The following is a 13,185-nucleotide window of genomic DNA, read 5'->3' as shown; positions in this document are numbered from 1 at the left end:
CAATTTCCTATCCATTTGGAGATTGTCTGTTTGGAAATTGCTTTTCCTTCCCTTCCTGTTGCATAGGCTACAAAGAGCTGGTCAGTTTTTCTGTTACCTTTGGTTCTGTCCAGGTAGTAGCGTAACTGTCTGTGTACATCCAAGGTATGCATTATTCTTTCACCTCTGTTTTGTGGATTGGGAAAGAAGGTAGGTAGGTGGATTGCCTGGTTTAAAGACACTCTGGATACCACCTTAGGCATAAATGTAGGATTAGTTCTCATGGACACCCTATCTTGATGGAAGGGTTGCACTGCCATTAAGGCCTGTAGTTCCGAAACCCTCCTTGCTGAAGTAATAGCCAGTAGGAAAGCAGTTTTCCATGACAGGTGTTGTAGATCTGCTGTTGCTGCTGGTTCAAACGGAGGGAGTGTCAACTTTTCTAGTACAAGTATATAACCACTGAAGAAGTGTCCCAATCAAAGCGGAGCCACTGCAAATGCAACGAAAATGCAGCTCACCAAAGAAAAATGTAATCCAAGGCCCATAAAACGTTCCAAAGACTTTATTGAGAAATACACACAATTTAAAACGTCGACCTAGGTTTCGTCCGTTAAACGAACTTCATCAGAACACATCTCTATACATTCTAAACCATTAAATACAAATCCTCAAGGAACTAATTGAGCCTGTTAACCAATAAAATTAATAAAATTAATGTGAGATTTAAACAACAATAAATTAATTAATTAATCACTACGTTCATCAATTTAAAACAACACAAAATACAAAATACAAAATACAAAAGCATGAGTCCACGTAATGTGTATATATATGTGCATTAAATGAAAATCAAAAGTAACACCTGCTATCTATGTACGTTGACATACATTAAACCTGAATAAATTGTGTATTTTAAATATAACTAAAAACATCAGCCGGTACATATAAGAAAACGATACCATATGAAATTGTAACTAAATAATTTGATACAAAATATAAAAATTGTCCCTTATGTTATGTATGTTGTATATACCCATATGTATCTCTCTAATATATTATGCAAACAATAAACCTATCTTGTAATGCAAACAACGTAAACAATGAACAATGAAATGATGATGGGATATCTATAAGGAAAATTGGGAAGAAACAATATATGTGTATAAGTATTAAAAGTAATAGTGAACTTAATATTATTATATCTTATATACTGTACTGTAAACATAAACTGTGAAAATTACCCAACGATTAAATAAAATTAATGAATATTATTATATAAAAAACTATTATAAATATATATGTATATATGAAAATAAATATATATGTATATATATATATATATATATAAAAAAACTATCTTGATGGAAGGGTTGCACTGCCATTAAGGCCTGTAGTTCCGAAACCCTCCTTGCTGAAGTAATAGCCAGTAGGAAAGCAGTTTTCCATGACAGGTGTTGTAGATCTGCTGTTGCTGCTGGTTCAAACGGAGGGAGTGTCAACTTTTCTAGTACAAAATTCAAGTCCCATGCTGGTAATGGTGGTTTCCTAGGAGGTTTTACATTCTTGATCCCTCGGAGAAACTGCCTGAGTAGAGGATGTGAAAAGACAGGAGGATCAAAGCCGTATTCTGCTGAAAGAGCTGATGCATGTATCTTGATGGAGGAATAGGACAGGCCTGTATGTAGAAGCTCTGCCAAGTACTCCAGAATGTTAGCAATATCTATGTTTGACACATCTTTTCCTCTTTCAGTACTCCAAATGACGAACCTTTTCCATTTTCCTGCATAGTTCCTTCTTGTTGAAGGTCTGTGGGCTTCAAGGATAATGTCTTTAACCCTTTGTGAAAGGTCTGGGTTAGTTACTGCTAGGTGATGTTCCAGGCAGTCAGTTGCAAGGTTTTTAGGTTTGGATGTATGATGTTGTAGTTGTTCTGAGTTAACATCAGAGGCATCAGGGGTATTGACCACATTTTCTCCCGAGACATGCTCCTCAGCAATGGGTACCAGTGTTGTCTTGGCCAGTTCGGAGCTATCAGAATTATCCTTGGACGTTCCTCTCTGATTTTCAGTAGTACTTTGTGCATCAAGGGAAGAGGTGGGAATGCATATGCTGTCAGGCCTTTCCAGCTGAAGGATAGAGAGTCCACCTTCCATGCAAGTGGGTGGAATGTCCTTGTGCAGAATTTTTTGAGCTGGTGATTTTGTGGGGAAGCGAATAGATCTATTTGTGGCATTCCCCATTTCTTTGTAATGGCCTTGAAGATGTCCGGGTGTAGCATCCATTCGTGGGCATCCGAGGTGGTTCTGCTTAAAATGTCTGCTAGGGTGTTCTCTTTTCCCGGTACAAATATTGCCTGTAACTGGATGTTGTAGCTGAGAGCCAGATTCCAAAGGTCCAAAGTCATTCTGCATAGGGGGTAAGAATGAGTGCCCCCCTGTTTGTTGATGTACCACATGACTGTGGTGTTGTCCGTCCTTATCATCAAATGGCCTTCTTTGAGGAAAGGTCTGAATTTTAGGATTGCCAGTTTTACTGCCAGCATTTCTTTTTGGTTTATGTGCAGGCGCAGCTGGTCCTGAGTCCACAGTCCTTGTACGCATTTGTCCAGCATGTGTGCCCCCCATCCTAGGTCTGAGGCATCCGTTGTGATAGTCTGGGTTGCTCGAAAGTTGTGGAAGGGTAAGCCTGGGTTTGACTGGCATGCCCGAGCCCACCATAGGAACTCCTGTTTTAAGCATGGGATTAGTGGTATTTCTGTTTCTAAGCTGTGTCTGTGTTGAGACCATAAATTCTTTAGGTACCACTGTAACTTTCTCATATGCAGTCTGGCATGTGGGACCAAGATTATGCATGATGCCATGAAGCCCAAGGCCTGCAGAACTTTTCTTGCTGTTAGTTTGTTCTGCTTTGTTAATGCCAAGAAGTAAAGAGGGAGTTCTTTTGTTTTTCTGCAGTTAGGAATGCCATCTGTTTTACTGTGTCCAATTCAGCCCAAGAAGGTTCTTGTCTGGGATGGTATCAGTCTTGACTTTTGAAAATTGACTGTGTATCCCAGGGCTTGTAGCAAGTAAATGACCCTTTGTAAATCTGTTGTCAGCTTGCTTTTGTTGTCCGCTTGTAACAGGCAGTCGTCCAGGTATGGATAAATTTGGATTCCCTGTACTCTGCAGTGAGCGATTACTGATGCCAGGCATTTTGTGAATACTCTGGGCAGTAGATAAGCCAAAGGGCAATGCTGAGAATTGATAATGCTCTGATCCTGCAAGAAATCTGAGGTATCTTCTGCAATTTGGTCGAATGGGGACGTGCAGGTATGCCTCCTTGAGATCTAGAGTTACCAGCCAACACTCCTTGCCCAGCATGGGAAGAAGTTGCTGTAGGGTCAGCATCTTGAATTTTGGGACAATGATGTATGTGTTTAAGATGGACAGGTCGAGAATAGGTCTCCAGTTTTTTTCTTTTCTTGGTACTAGGAAGAGTCTGGAGTAGAATCCTTTGCCCTGTTCTGTTATTGGTACCCTTTCCACAGTTCTCATCTTTATTAATTCTGCTGTCTGGTGCAGGGCTTCTATTTTTGATTTGGGGCAGGTTTGGCATTCCTCTTTTACTGGTAAAGTGTGGAAGTGGAACCGGTAGCCTTGGTCTATGGTTTGCAAAATCCACTTGTCTTTTGTAATATAGTGCCAATTTTTCGAGAATAAGGCTAACTTTCCGCCTAATGGTGCTGCTATTTGCTCCCTGGTAGGCGGAGTCAGAGCCAAGTCACTGTGATTGTCCTGTTGCAGTGGCAGTGGTTGCGCCTGTGCCTCGGTTATTGCCTTGCCACTGTCGTCCTCTGTAGGCACCTCCTCTGGATTGATTTCTGCCCCTAGAGCGTCTGTTCCTGCCCCTTTGGGAACTTGTGGAGTCAGGAAAGGACCAATTTTTGGCAGGCCAGTTCCTGCTAAACCTTGGGGGCTGAACCTGTAGGAAATCTTTAACTGTTTGTACAGATTTTGCCTTCTCTTCCATTTTCTTCATTACCTGCTGGGCAGGTTCCCAAATAGACTGGCCTTATCCATAGGAGCATCCAATAGCTTAGCTTTAACATGATCCGGCAAGACCTGTTCTTTCAACCATGCATGCCTTCTTATCACTGTGCCAGTCATGGCTGATCTAAATGAAGCCTCCAGTGCATCATAGCCACATTTTAAAGAATGGTTACTAACCTGTTGGATGTTATTCACCATTTCTAATACATATTTCTTATCTAAAGATTCATCAGAGGACAGCTTTTTAATTAACTGATCAAGCATAAACTCTTGGTATTGGATCATGTGAAACTGACAGTTTAAAGCTCTAGCTGAGAGAGTAGCAGAGGTGTAGACTTTTTTCCCCCATCTCTCTAAGGACCTGGATTCCCTTTCAGAGGGAATAGGGTTTCTTGCTGTGGTCGAGGCTACTGCCTTTGGCCCCTGGGATATAGTTTCGGGTCTGCAAGCGGGCCTTGTATAGGTGGTGATGAGTGTCTGGCACCCTGTAAAATCTATCTGGTTTGGCAGGGGCTGGAGGTAAAGAATCAGGTGCAGTGCAGACATCATTAAATGCATCGTCCACAACAGATAGGACAGGAGGTATAGCTAAGGGCCTATGTTGTGGTAAGTGCAGAAAAGTCCTAAGCCTTTTCTTGAATCTGAGAAATCTTGACCCTGCCATTGGAATTGTTCTCTCATGGCATGTAAGGTTTCCCCAAAGGAGAATTCCTCTGGTGGAGATGCAGCTGGAATGGATTCTTCAGCATCGGAATCTTCATAATTGGAAAAAGGAGCCTCTGGCTGGTCTGTAATGTCTGAGTCATCCGCAGAATCATCAGAGGACACAGGCTCGGGGGGCTCTGCTCTAGGTCTCTTTTCTGGGGGCTGAGAGGCCCTGTCTGGGTGAGATTGGGATCCCCTAATTAAGGATATTAAATCTTCTGCCAGAGTAAGCATTTGTGAACTAGAAGTGGGCCTGAGTGAGGGTGGTTTAACAGGAACTGATTTAGCTGATTTGGCTGCTTTAGCCCTGGCAAAGGCCTTAATAGACATGGCTGCAGGAGGCCTAGCAGCACCACGTGCTGGGGTAGAGATATCCAAGGGGATGGTGTCTGATAGATCAGTAGGAACCACAGTAGTAGGCAAAATTTCTGAGGTTGATTCAGATAAGGTAGCAGGAGCCTCAGTAGTAGTCATGGATTCGGCTGAAGATTGACCAGTTTTCTCGGTTTCGGCCAAAACTGAGACACTCGCGGCTTGCTTAACCGTGGTTTCAGCCGAAACCGCGGACCGCGAGTGTCGGTCTTTTTCTTTGCATTTTTTAACAATTTGGGTAGTCGGAGGATCCGACGGCATAATGTACGCAAAATCTGAGCCGAAAAACTGTTCAGCAAACTCCAACCGACGCCTAAGCGTTTGTCGGTTGAAGGAAGCACAGGCCGAACAGGCTGCTACGTCGTGGTCTGGGCCTAAGCAAGGCAAACAGTAAGAGTGGAAATCTTTATGAGGTATTTGTTTCCCACAAGTTAAACAGTTATTGACTTTCTGACATCGGCTGAGGCAAGAAAGAGTCCCCAACGGGGTACTTAGCTTTTTAGAAGTCTTCGAAGTAGTATTCGGTAGTATTAATCTCTGGTTCTGATCGACCGCCACTTGCGTACAGCTTTTGCTTGGCCACGCGGCAAGAAAGACTGAGGAAAATGGCGTCGGCTGATGCCTTTATACCCGAAGACCAGCAGAGATGACGTCGGGTGAAGTGCGACATCAGCCGAAGCCGGACCCGGACTTTGGAATCCGGCCGACCGAAGGGCTGCCTGACGACAGGACAACCCATTTGTTATGACTGCAGATGCATCCATGAAGGACATCAATATATCACACTACTTATGGTGTAGATGATGCCGACCCAGATATGTACATAATGCTATATCACACAACTTATGGTGCAGATGATGCTGACCCAGACATGTACACAACATATCACACTATGTAAGGTGCAGATGAGGCTGACCCAGATATGTACATATCACACTACTTATGGTGCAAATGATGCTGACCCAGATATGTAGATAACATATTATACTACTTATGGTGCAAATGATGCTGACCCAGACATGTACATAACATATCACACTACTTATGGTGCAGATGATGCTGACCCAGATATATACATAATACCTCACACTACTTATGGTGCAAATGATGCTGACCCAGACATGTACATAACATATCACACTACTTATGGTGCAGATGATGCTGACCTAGATATGTACATAACATATCACACTACTTATGGTGCAAATGATGCTGACCCAGACATGTACATAACATATCACACTACTTATGGTGCAGATGATGCTGACCTAGATACGTACATAACATATCACACTACTTATGGTGCAAATGATGCTGACCCAGACATGTACATAACATATCACACTACTTATGGTGCAGATGATGCTGACCCAGACATGTACATAACATATCACACTACTTATGGTGCAGGTGATGCTGACCTAGATATGTACATAACATATTGCACTACTTATGGTGCAAATGATGCTGACCCAGACATGTACATAACATATCACACTACTTATGGTGCAGATGATGCTGACCTAGATATGTACATAACATATCACACTACTTATGGTGCAAATGATGCTGACCTAGATATGTACATAACATATCACACTACTTATGGTGCAAATGATGCTGACCCAGACATGTACATAACATATCACACTACTTATGGTGCAAATGATGCTGATCCAGATATGTACATAATACCTCACACTACTTATGGTGCAGATGATGCTGACCCAGACATGTACATAACAACATATCACACTACTTATGCTGCAGATGATGCTGACCTAGATATGTACATAACATATCACACTACTTATGGTGCAAATGATGCTGACCCAGACATGTACATAACATATCACACTACTTATGGTGCAAATGATGCTGACCCAGACATGTACATAACATATCACACTGCTTACAGTGCAGATGATGCTGACCCAGATATGTACATAATACCTCACACTACTTATGGTACAGATGCTACAAGTGAGCTCTGTCCTGCAGATATACACGATAGTAACTTCAATGCAAACTTACAAATCTGGTGCACCTACATTCTGCTTGTTGCTGATGGAGCACGTTAAGGTGATCAGTGAAGAAATGAAGTACAAGGAGTACAGGGAGCAGATATCGGTGCAGGTAGAAGCTCCTTGGTGGGAGGCAGACAGCTCTGTCAATGCAGACAGGTGAATAAAGCCGAATGATGAGCAACACTGTAGTGAAGTCACAAGAGCTGCCACACAGACAAATGTCTGACAAAAAGGAATCAACACAAGGTCATGCATTTGTCCAAGCAAAAAACTTTACACATAATTGTGCTGATGAAGACAGTATATCTTTGAGGAATTGAAAGCCAGACAACCTGCTTGACTGAAAGGCAGTGATGGAGCCTCTACCAAGCTCCAACAGTAAAAAACTAGAGATGCAATTATGCACTGACTACAGCTTTTAGAGAGGTCAGACGAAGGACAGAACAGCATATTCAAGGGTGGTTAGAAGGACTCCTTTATCAAAAGAAATCAAGCCCTGTGTTTAAACACTTGTGGCTATACTGATTGATACAGTTTTAATTTGAACATTTTCCACATGAATGGAAACGGTACATGATAAACAAATGATAAATAAAAATAAATAAATAAATAAATGATGGGTCCAGACAGAGCCAAAAATATTTTATGGGCTCTACAAACTTTAGAGGTCCACCATTAGGGCCTGCAGGATTCCAGACATCATGGTAAAGGCTAAGGAAGACTTTTCTGACTGCAAAAACATAGCATGTGTTCTGCTAACACTGACTTTGACCCTCTGCTTCGGCAGGCCTGGCACAGCTGAGCTTGAGTAGAGTTTTTTTTTTTTTGGTTCCTCATTTTGTTAATTCGAACCTGCCCGGTGCCTGTCCATGGCAGGTCTATCATCTGTTTACTTGCTTCTCCAGACTATTCTGGTATTGCAGGGGATGGTCATGGAACATCATGCATTTAGGAGATCAGCATTTCTTTGCATCCATCCATGGAGGAGGAGGATTTACTATGACCTACCTGCTTTGTGTCCCCTCCCTTACAGACCTAACAGTAAGACGATGGGAACAGTGCAATGGGGATATGCAGAGTATTGCCCCACCTAAGCAGTAGCTCAGCCATGTCTCCATCCTTATTCTCTTCTTCTAGGCATGCCTAATACTGTGGTGTCCCTAACTTCCACTAGGGACTGACACAGGAGACCCGCCCCAGGATAGTAATGCTCATCGGTCCCTGCTAATTGATCAGTTTCCAGAGATACTAATCGAACCCCAAACAGATGGTTTGTAGTCAGGTGTACATTACTCTATGCCGCCTGAGTAGTTTTGAGCATGAGTTAGGACTTACACATACCTTTCAGCTGAAGTGTCAGATTCTCAGATGACTGTCATCAGCATAAGAAGACAGTACATATCTTCTCGGAGAGGGTATCAGCATAAATGATAAACAGCAATGGTCCAAAGACAGATCCTTGAGGAACACCAGACAATACTGACGAGAGGACAAACCTGACACCTATGACTGGGCTACAGCAATACCTGACAGGGGAGCATCCCTTAAATATTGATTACCTGAATTTCGGCACGATCTTTCTCTAGAAGCATCATATACATGAAACAGAGACGAAGTGGAGGAATTGGGGTAGGATCAAGATTACGGAGTTGGACTCCTGCATGGATAATTGGCAGAGGAGATGCACAACTGGCTTCTGAGGAGAGGGTTAGCATAAGGAATAAGAAAAGTGACTAATGGATTACCATAATGTTCAGTCCTGGATCCCATATTTTGCAGGCTGTTTACTTCAAGACATCTCTGAAGAGAGCGGGAACAGGATCAACTATTTAATGATGATACAAAGTTAGGAGTAAGAGTGGAAGATGGGCTGGGGAGAGAATCTAATGAAATGTATGGAAAGGTCAACTAAGAGGCAGAAAGGTGGCAGCAGAGATTCACTGCAAACCAATGCAAACAGCTGCACCTGTGCTATAGCTACCCTGGTGTGAATTATCAGCTGGGAAAGTGGAACTGAAGGCAAAGGGTGTAGGAATGTTGACTACATATGGACTGGTCAACCAGGAGCACACAGAGAGAGTGGTAGCAGCCATCAGAAACCAGGGGTGTAGCACTGAGGGTAGAGAGGAACAGACTTCAGAAACAAACATGTAATACTTCTGCTGCATCAAGCCCCAAACATGTAATACTTCTGCTGCATCAAGCCCCAAACATGTAATACTTCTGCTGCATCAAGCCCCAAACATGTAATACTTCTGCTGCATCAAGCCCCAAACATGTAATACTTCTGCTGCATCAAGCCCCAAACATGTAATACTTCTGCTGCATCAAGCCCCAAACATGTAATACTTCTGCTGCATCAAGCCCCAAACATGTAATACTTCTGCTGCATCAAGCCCCAAGCATGCAATACTTCTGCTGCATCAAGCCCTAGGCTGGGTAAACATTTTGTATGGAATGCCCCTCTAAAGGCTATTCAAAGAGGGAGGAATTTAGAGGAAAGCAACTAGAAGGGCACATGGAATGGAGGGAAGGGTAAGATCAGAGATTTAGTTCTCTAATTACTTCTTAATTGATATCAGAAGAAGATGGGGCACAACATGAAGGACAGAGTGGGGAAGGGGACATGTAAAGACAGAAGATTATATGGACATACTATTCCAGGGCTCCTTGGAAGTATTTCTCCACAGACATGACTCTGAACTTGTGAATGAAATGGATCCTTAGAATGGATTGTGGAGAACGAAGCAATTAAGAGGGCATGAATTAGATGAAGAAGTGAGGAGGAAAGACATCAAATGTAGAGGAGGCAGAAGGGTGAATGCACTTAAATGGCACACTAGACAGGCTGTCACCTGCAGTCCAGCAAAAGTAATAGCCTTCTACCATTAATGTGAGTCCCAGTAACCTACCACTGGTATCTGTATCCTCTACATACACATCCTGAGATGCATCATCGTACCTCAAGTTCTCACCATCAGTGTTGTCTGTGTCTACCCTTTGTGTACACATTCTGAGATACATCACTGTACCTCCAAATCTCACCATCATTTTATTTTTACGTGTGTGTGTGTGTGTGTGTGTGTGTGTGTGTGTGTGTGTGTATATACCCTCTGCATACCCAATGCATACACATTCTGAGATACATTACTGTACCTCCAGATGTCAACATCTGCTTGTGTGCATGCGCATGTGTCCTATGTACACATTCTGAGGTACATCACTGTACTTCAAGATCTCATCATCTGTGTGTACTCTCTATGTACACATTCTAAGATAGATCACCTCCAGATTTTACCATCAGAGTGTGTGTGTGTGTGTGTGTGTGTGTGTGTGTGTGTGTGTGTGTGTGTGTGTGTGTGTGTATATACTGGCTATGTACACATTCTGAGATACATCATTGTACTTCCAGATCTCACCATCATTTTGTGTGTGTGTGTGTGTGTGTGTGTGTGTGTGTGTGTGTGTGTGTGCATGTGTGTACCCTGTAAGTGCACACACACAGATACATCACTGTACCTCCAAGATCTCACCATCTGTGTGTGTGTACCCTCTATGTACACATTCTGCAATACATTGCTGTACATCCAGATCTTGCCATCATTGTTTGTGTGTTTGTGTCTGTACCAGTGTCCACAAACTCAGTGTACCTCATTACTATGCCTCACAATCAGACTACATTACAATCACAGTTATTGCACCCCAACAACCACAATTATCCACCCTTGTCCCTTGTAAGTACTTCTGTTCCCTCTTCTACATACTTACAGCTGCTGAATAACCTCCTATACATATCTGAATACAAAGCACATGGTGTCTCACAGTCTGTATACTTGCCTAACATATCTGAATACAAACCACATGGCATCTGACAGTCTGTATACTTACCTGACATATCTGAATACAAACCACATGGCGTCTCACAGTCTGTATACTTACCTAACATATCTGAATACAAACCACATGGCATCTGACAGTCGGTATACTTACCTAACATATCTGAATACAAAGCACATGGTGTCTCACAGTCTGTATACTTACCTAACATATCCGAATACAACCCACATGGCGTCTCACAGTCTGTATACTTACCTAACATATCTGAATACAAACCACATGGCATCGCACAGTCTGTATACTTACCTAACATATCTGAATACAAAGCACATGGCGTCTCACAGTCTGTATACTTATCTAACATATCTGAATACAAACCACATGGTGTCTCACAGTCAGTATACTTACCTAACATATCTGAATACAAAGCACATGGTGTCTCACAGTCTGTATACTTACCTAACATAGCTGAATACAAACCACATGGCGTCTCACAGTCTGTATGCTTACCCAACATATCTGAATACAAAGCAAATGGTGTCTCACAGTCTGTAAACTTACCTAACACATCTGAATACAAACCATAAGGCATCTCACAGTCTGTATACTTACCTAGAATCCATCAACCCTATGAGCTCCTGTAAGAAAGTATCAGTGACCTACAGGTAACCTTTCAATCAGTAAAGCTGGCAAGCACTTCCCCTGAGGGGTAGATGGGGAAGTAAGCTGGACAGCCAATTGTGGTAGTGTCTTACAACAGGGAAGTAGCAAGTCCAACGTAGTGCATAGGCTGAACACTAGCTAAAGATCTGTGTGCCACAACTATCTGTGCGTGTGTCAGTGTGTGCATGTGCCAGTTTGCACGCAGCTTTGTCAGTCTGCATGCATGCATGTGGGTGTGTACGTACAAGTGTGTTCTCCAAAGAAGGTGGGCATATGCAAGCATCACTAAAACAAATGGGACTCTCCTACTACACTTGTGACTCCACCATCGTGCACTCTTTACTGCATCGAGAGATAAACATTAAATTCCCAACCAGCAGCTTCTTCATAAATGGCCACAAAGTTTCATTCTTTAAAAGAAAGAGCCCTGACCTACAGGGAAACCAGGACAGCTGCCTGGTCACACCCAGCTACTCACCATGGTAGTGGACTCTTGGGACAATGGTGCAGGTTTGAAAAGGCCTAAGTACTACACGACTGGGAAGGAGATTTCCAGGACAGTGAAAAGAATGAAAGAAAAGATCTTCCACCTACCTCATTTGTAATGGTGAGATGCTTGGATTTCTCCATTTGCTGGTTATACTGCTGTACCCACTTTGACCGTCTTTGATGAATCATCTTACCAGCAGCTTCTTTGGTAACAGTATAGGTGCTGAATCCCACAGCAGGGATGGTAGCCTGAAACAGGAGCTCACTTGTAGCATATCCTTTATTTTCTCTTACCATTTTTGTAAAGTTTGATACAGGAACAACCTAAAAAGGAAAATACATTAATGATTATCCACAACCTCAAATCATTAACAAGTCCATGTTCTATATTCTTCTCAGTATTACTTCCTCCTCACATTACAGTCATGCCTCACAACACAAGTACACTATAGCCTTAACATGCCCAGCCCCCCTCCCCAAGATTCACCTCTACTCTCTGTTTGGACTTGCCTACATGATTCTTCCAGACTCTTCGAGACTAACTTTAAGATGGTGGAATGCAGCAAACACAAGAATTCCATTTCAATTGAAATGCCAAAACATTCCTTAAATTATAGCATAAAAACACTGGAAGCAACAGACCAAGGCTGCAAAATAAAATGCAAAAATTTATTTCCACAATAAACAGACAGTGAGCTCTTTCGTGGACCAAGCCACTTCATCGGACAGTTTCTGCTATTTGACTGGATTTTGGAAGCTCAGTTTGCCTTAACCACTTATTTTTTGGTTTTGCTCATTCCCTAAATTATAACTGCAATTGAAACATCTTTTAGAGGTATCTTGTTTTTGCACACACCTGTCAAGGTATGGAATCAGGCTATACTTATCTGACCCATGATGTTCCACTGGGACTACTACCTAAAGTGTCCTTTAAAGGAACGAGTCTAATGCTTTTATTGCTCTTAACAGAGCCACCCGCTATGACCACTCACTTGCTCCAAATAACCTGATTATGTATAAATACGGAATGTTTTGATGTTTTTCATTATACTCAACTAGCATCACTTGTGTGTGTGTTT

The 13,185-nt window shown here is 42.4% G+C and overlaps 1 protein-coding gene across 1 annotated transcript in view; it reads right to left on the bottom strand.

Annotated features, from left to right (window-relative positions):
* MAN2B1 (mannosidase alpha class 2B member 1) overlaps window positions 1–13,185 on the bottom strand; it is a 1,009,708-nt gene that overhangs the window by 371,539 nt on the left and 624,984 nt on the right. The window contains exon 14 of the mRNA XM_044084731.1: window positions 12,212–12,430. Coding sequence (XP_043940666.1) covers window positions 12,212–12,430 — 219 coding nt within the window. The remainder of the gene's footprint in view (window positions 1–12,211; window positions 12,431–13,185) is intronic.

This window comes from Protopterus annectens, chromosome 9.part0, assembly GCF_019279795.1.
Source record: "Protopterus annectens isolate FY-2018-M chromosome 9.part0, PAN1.0, whole genome shotgun sequence".
NCBI lineage: Eukaryota > Metazoa > Chordata > Ceratodontiformes > Protopteridae > Protopterus > Protopterus annectens.
The sequence above is the reverse complement of the archived record's forward strand: the minus strand, read 5'-3'. Positions and strand labels throughout refer to the sequence as shown.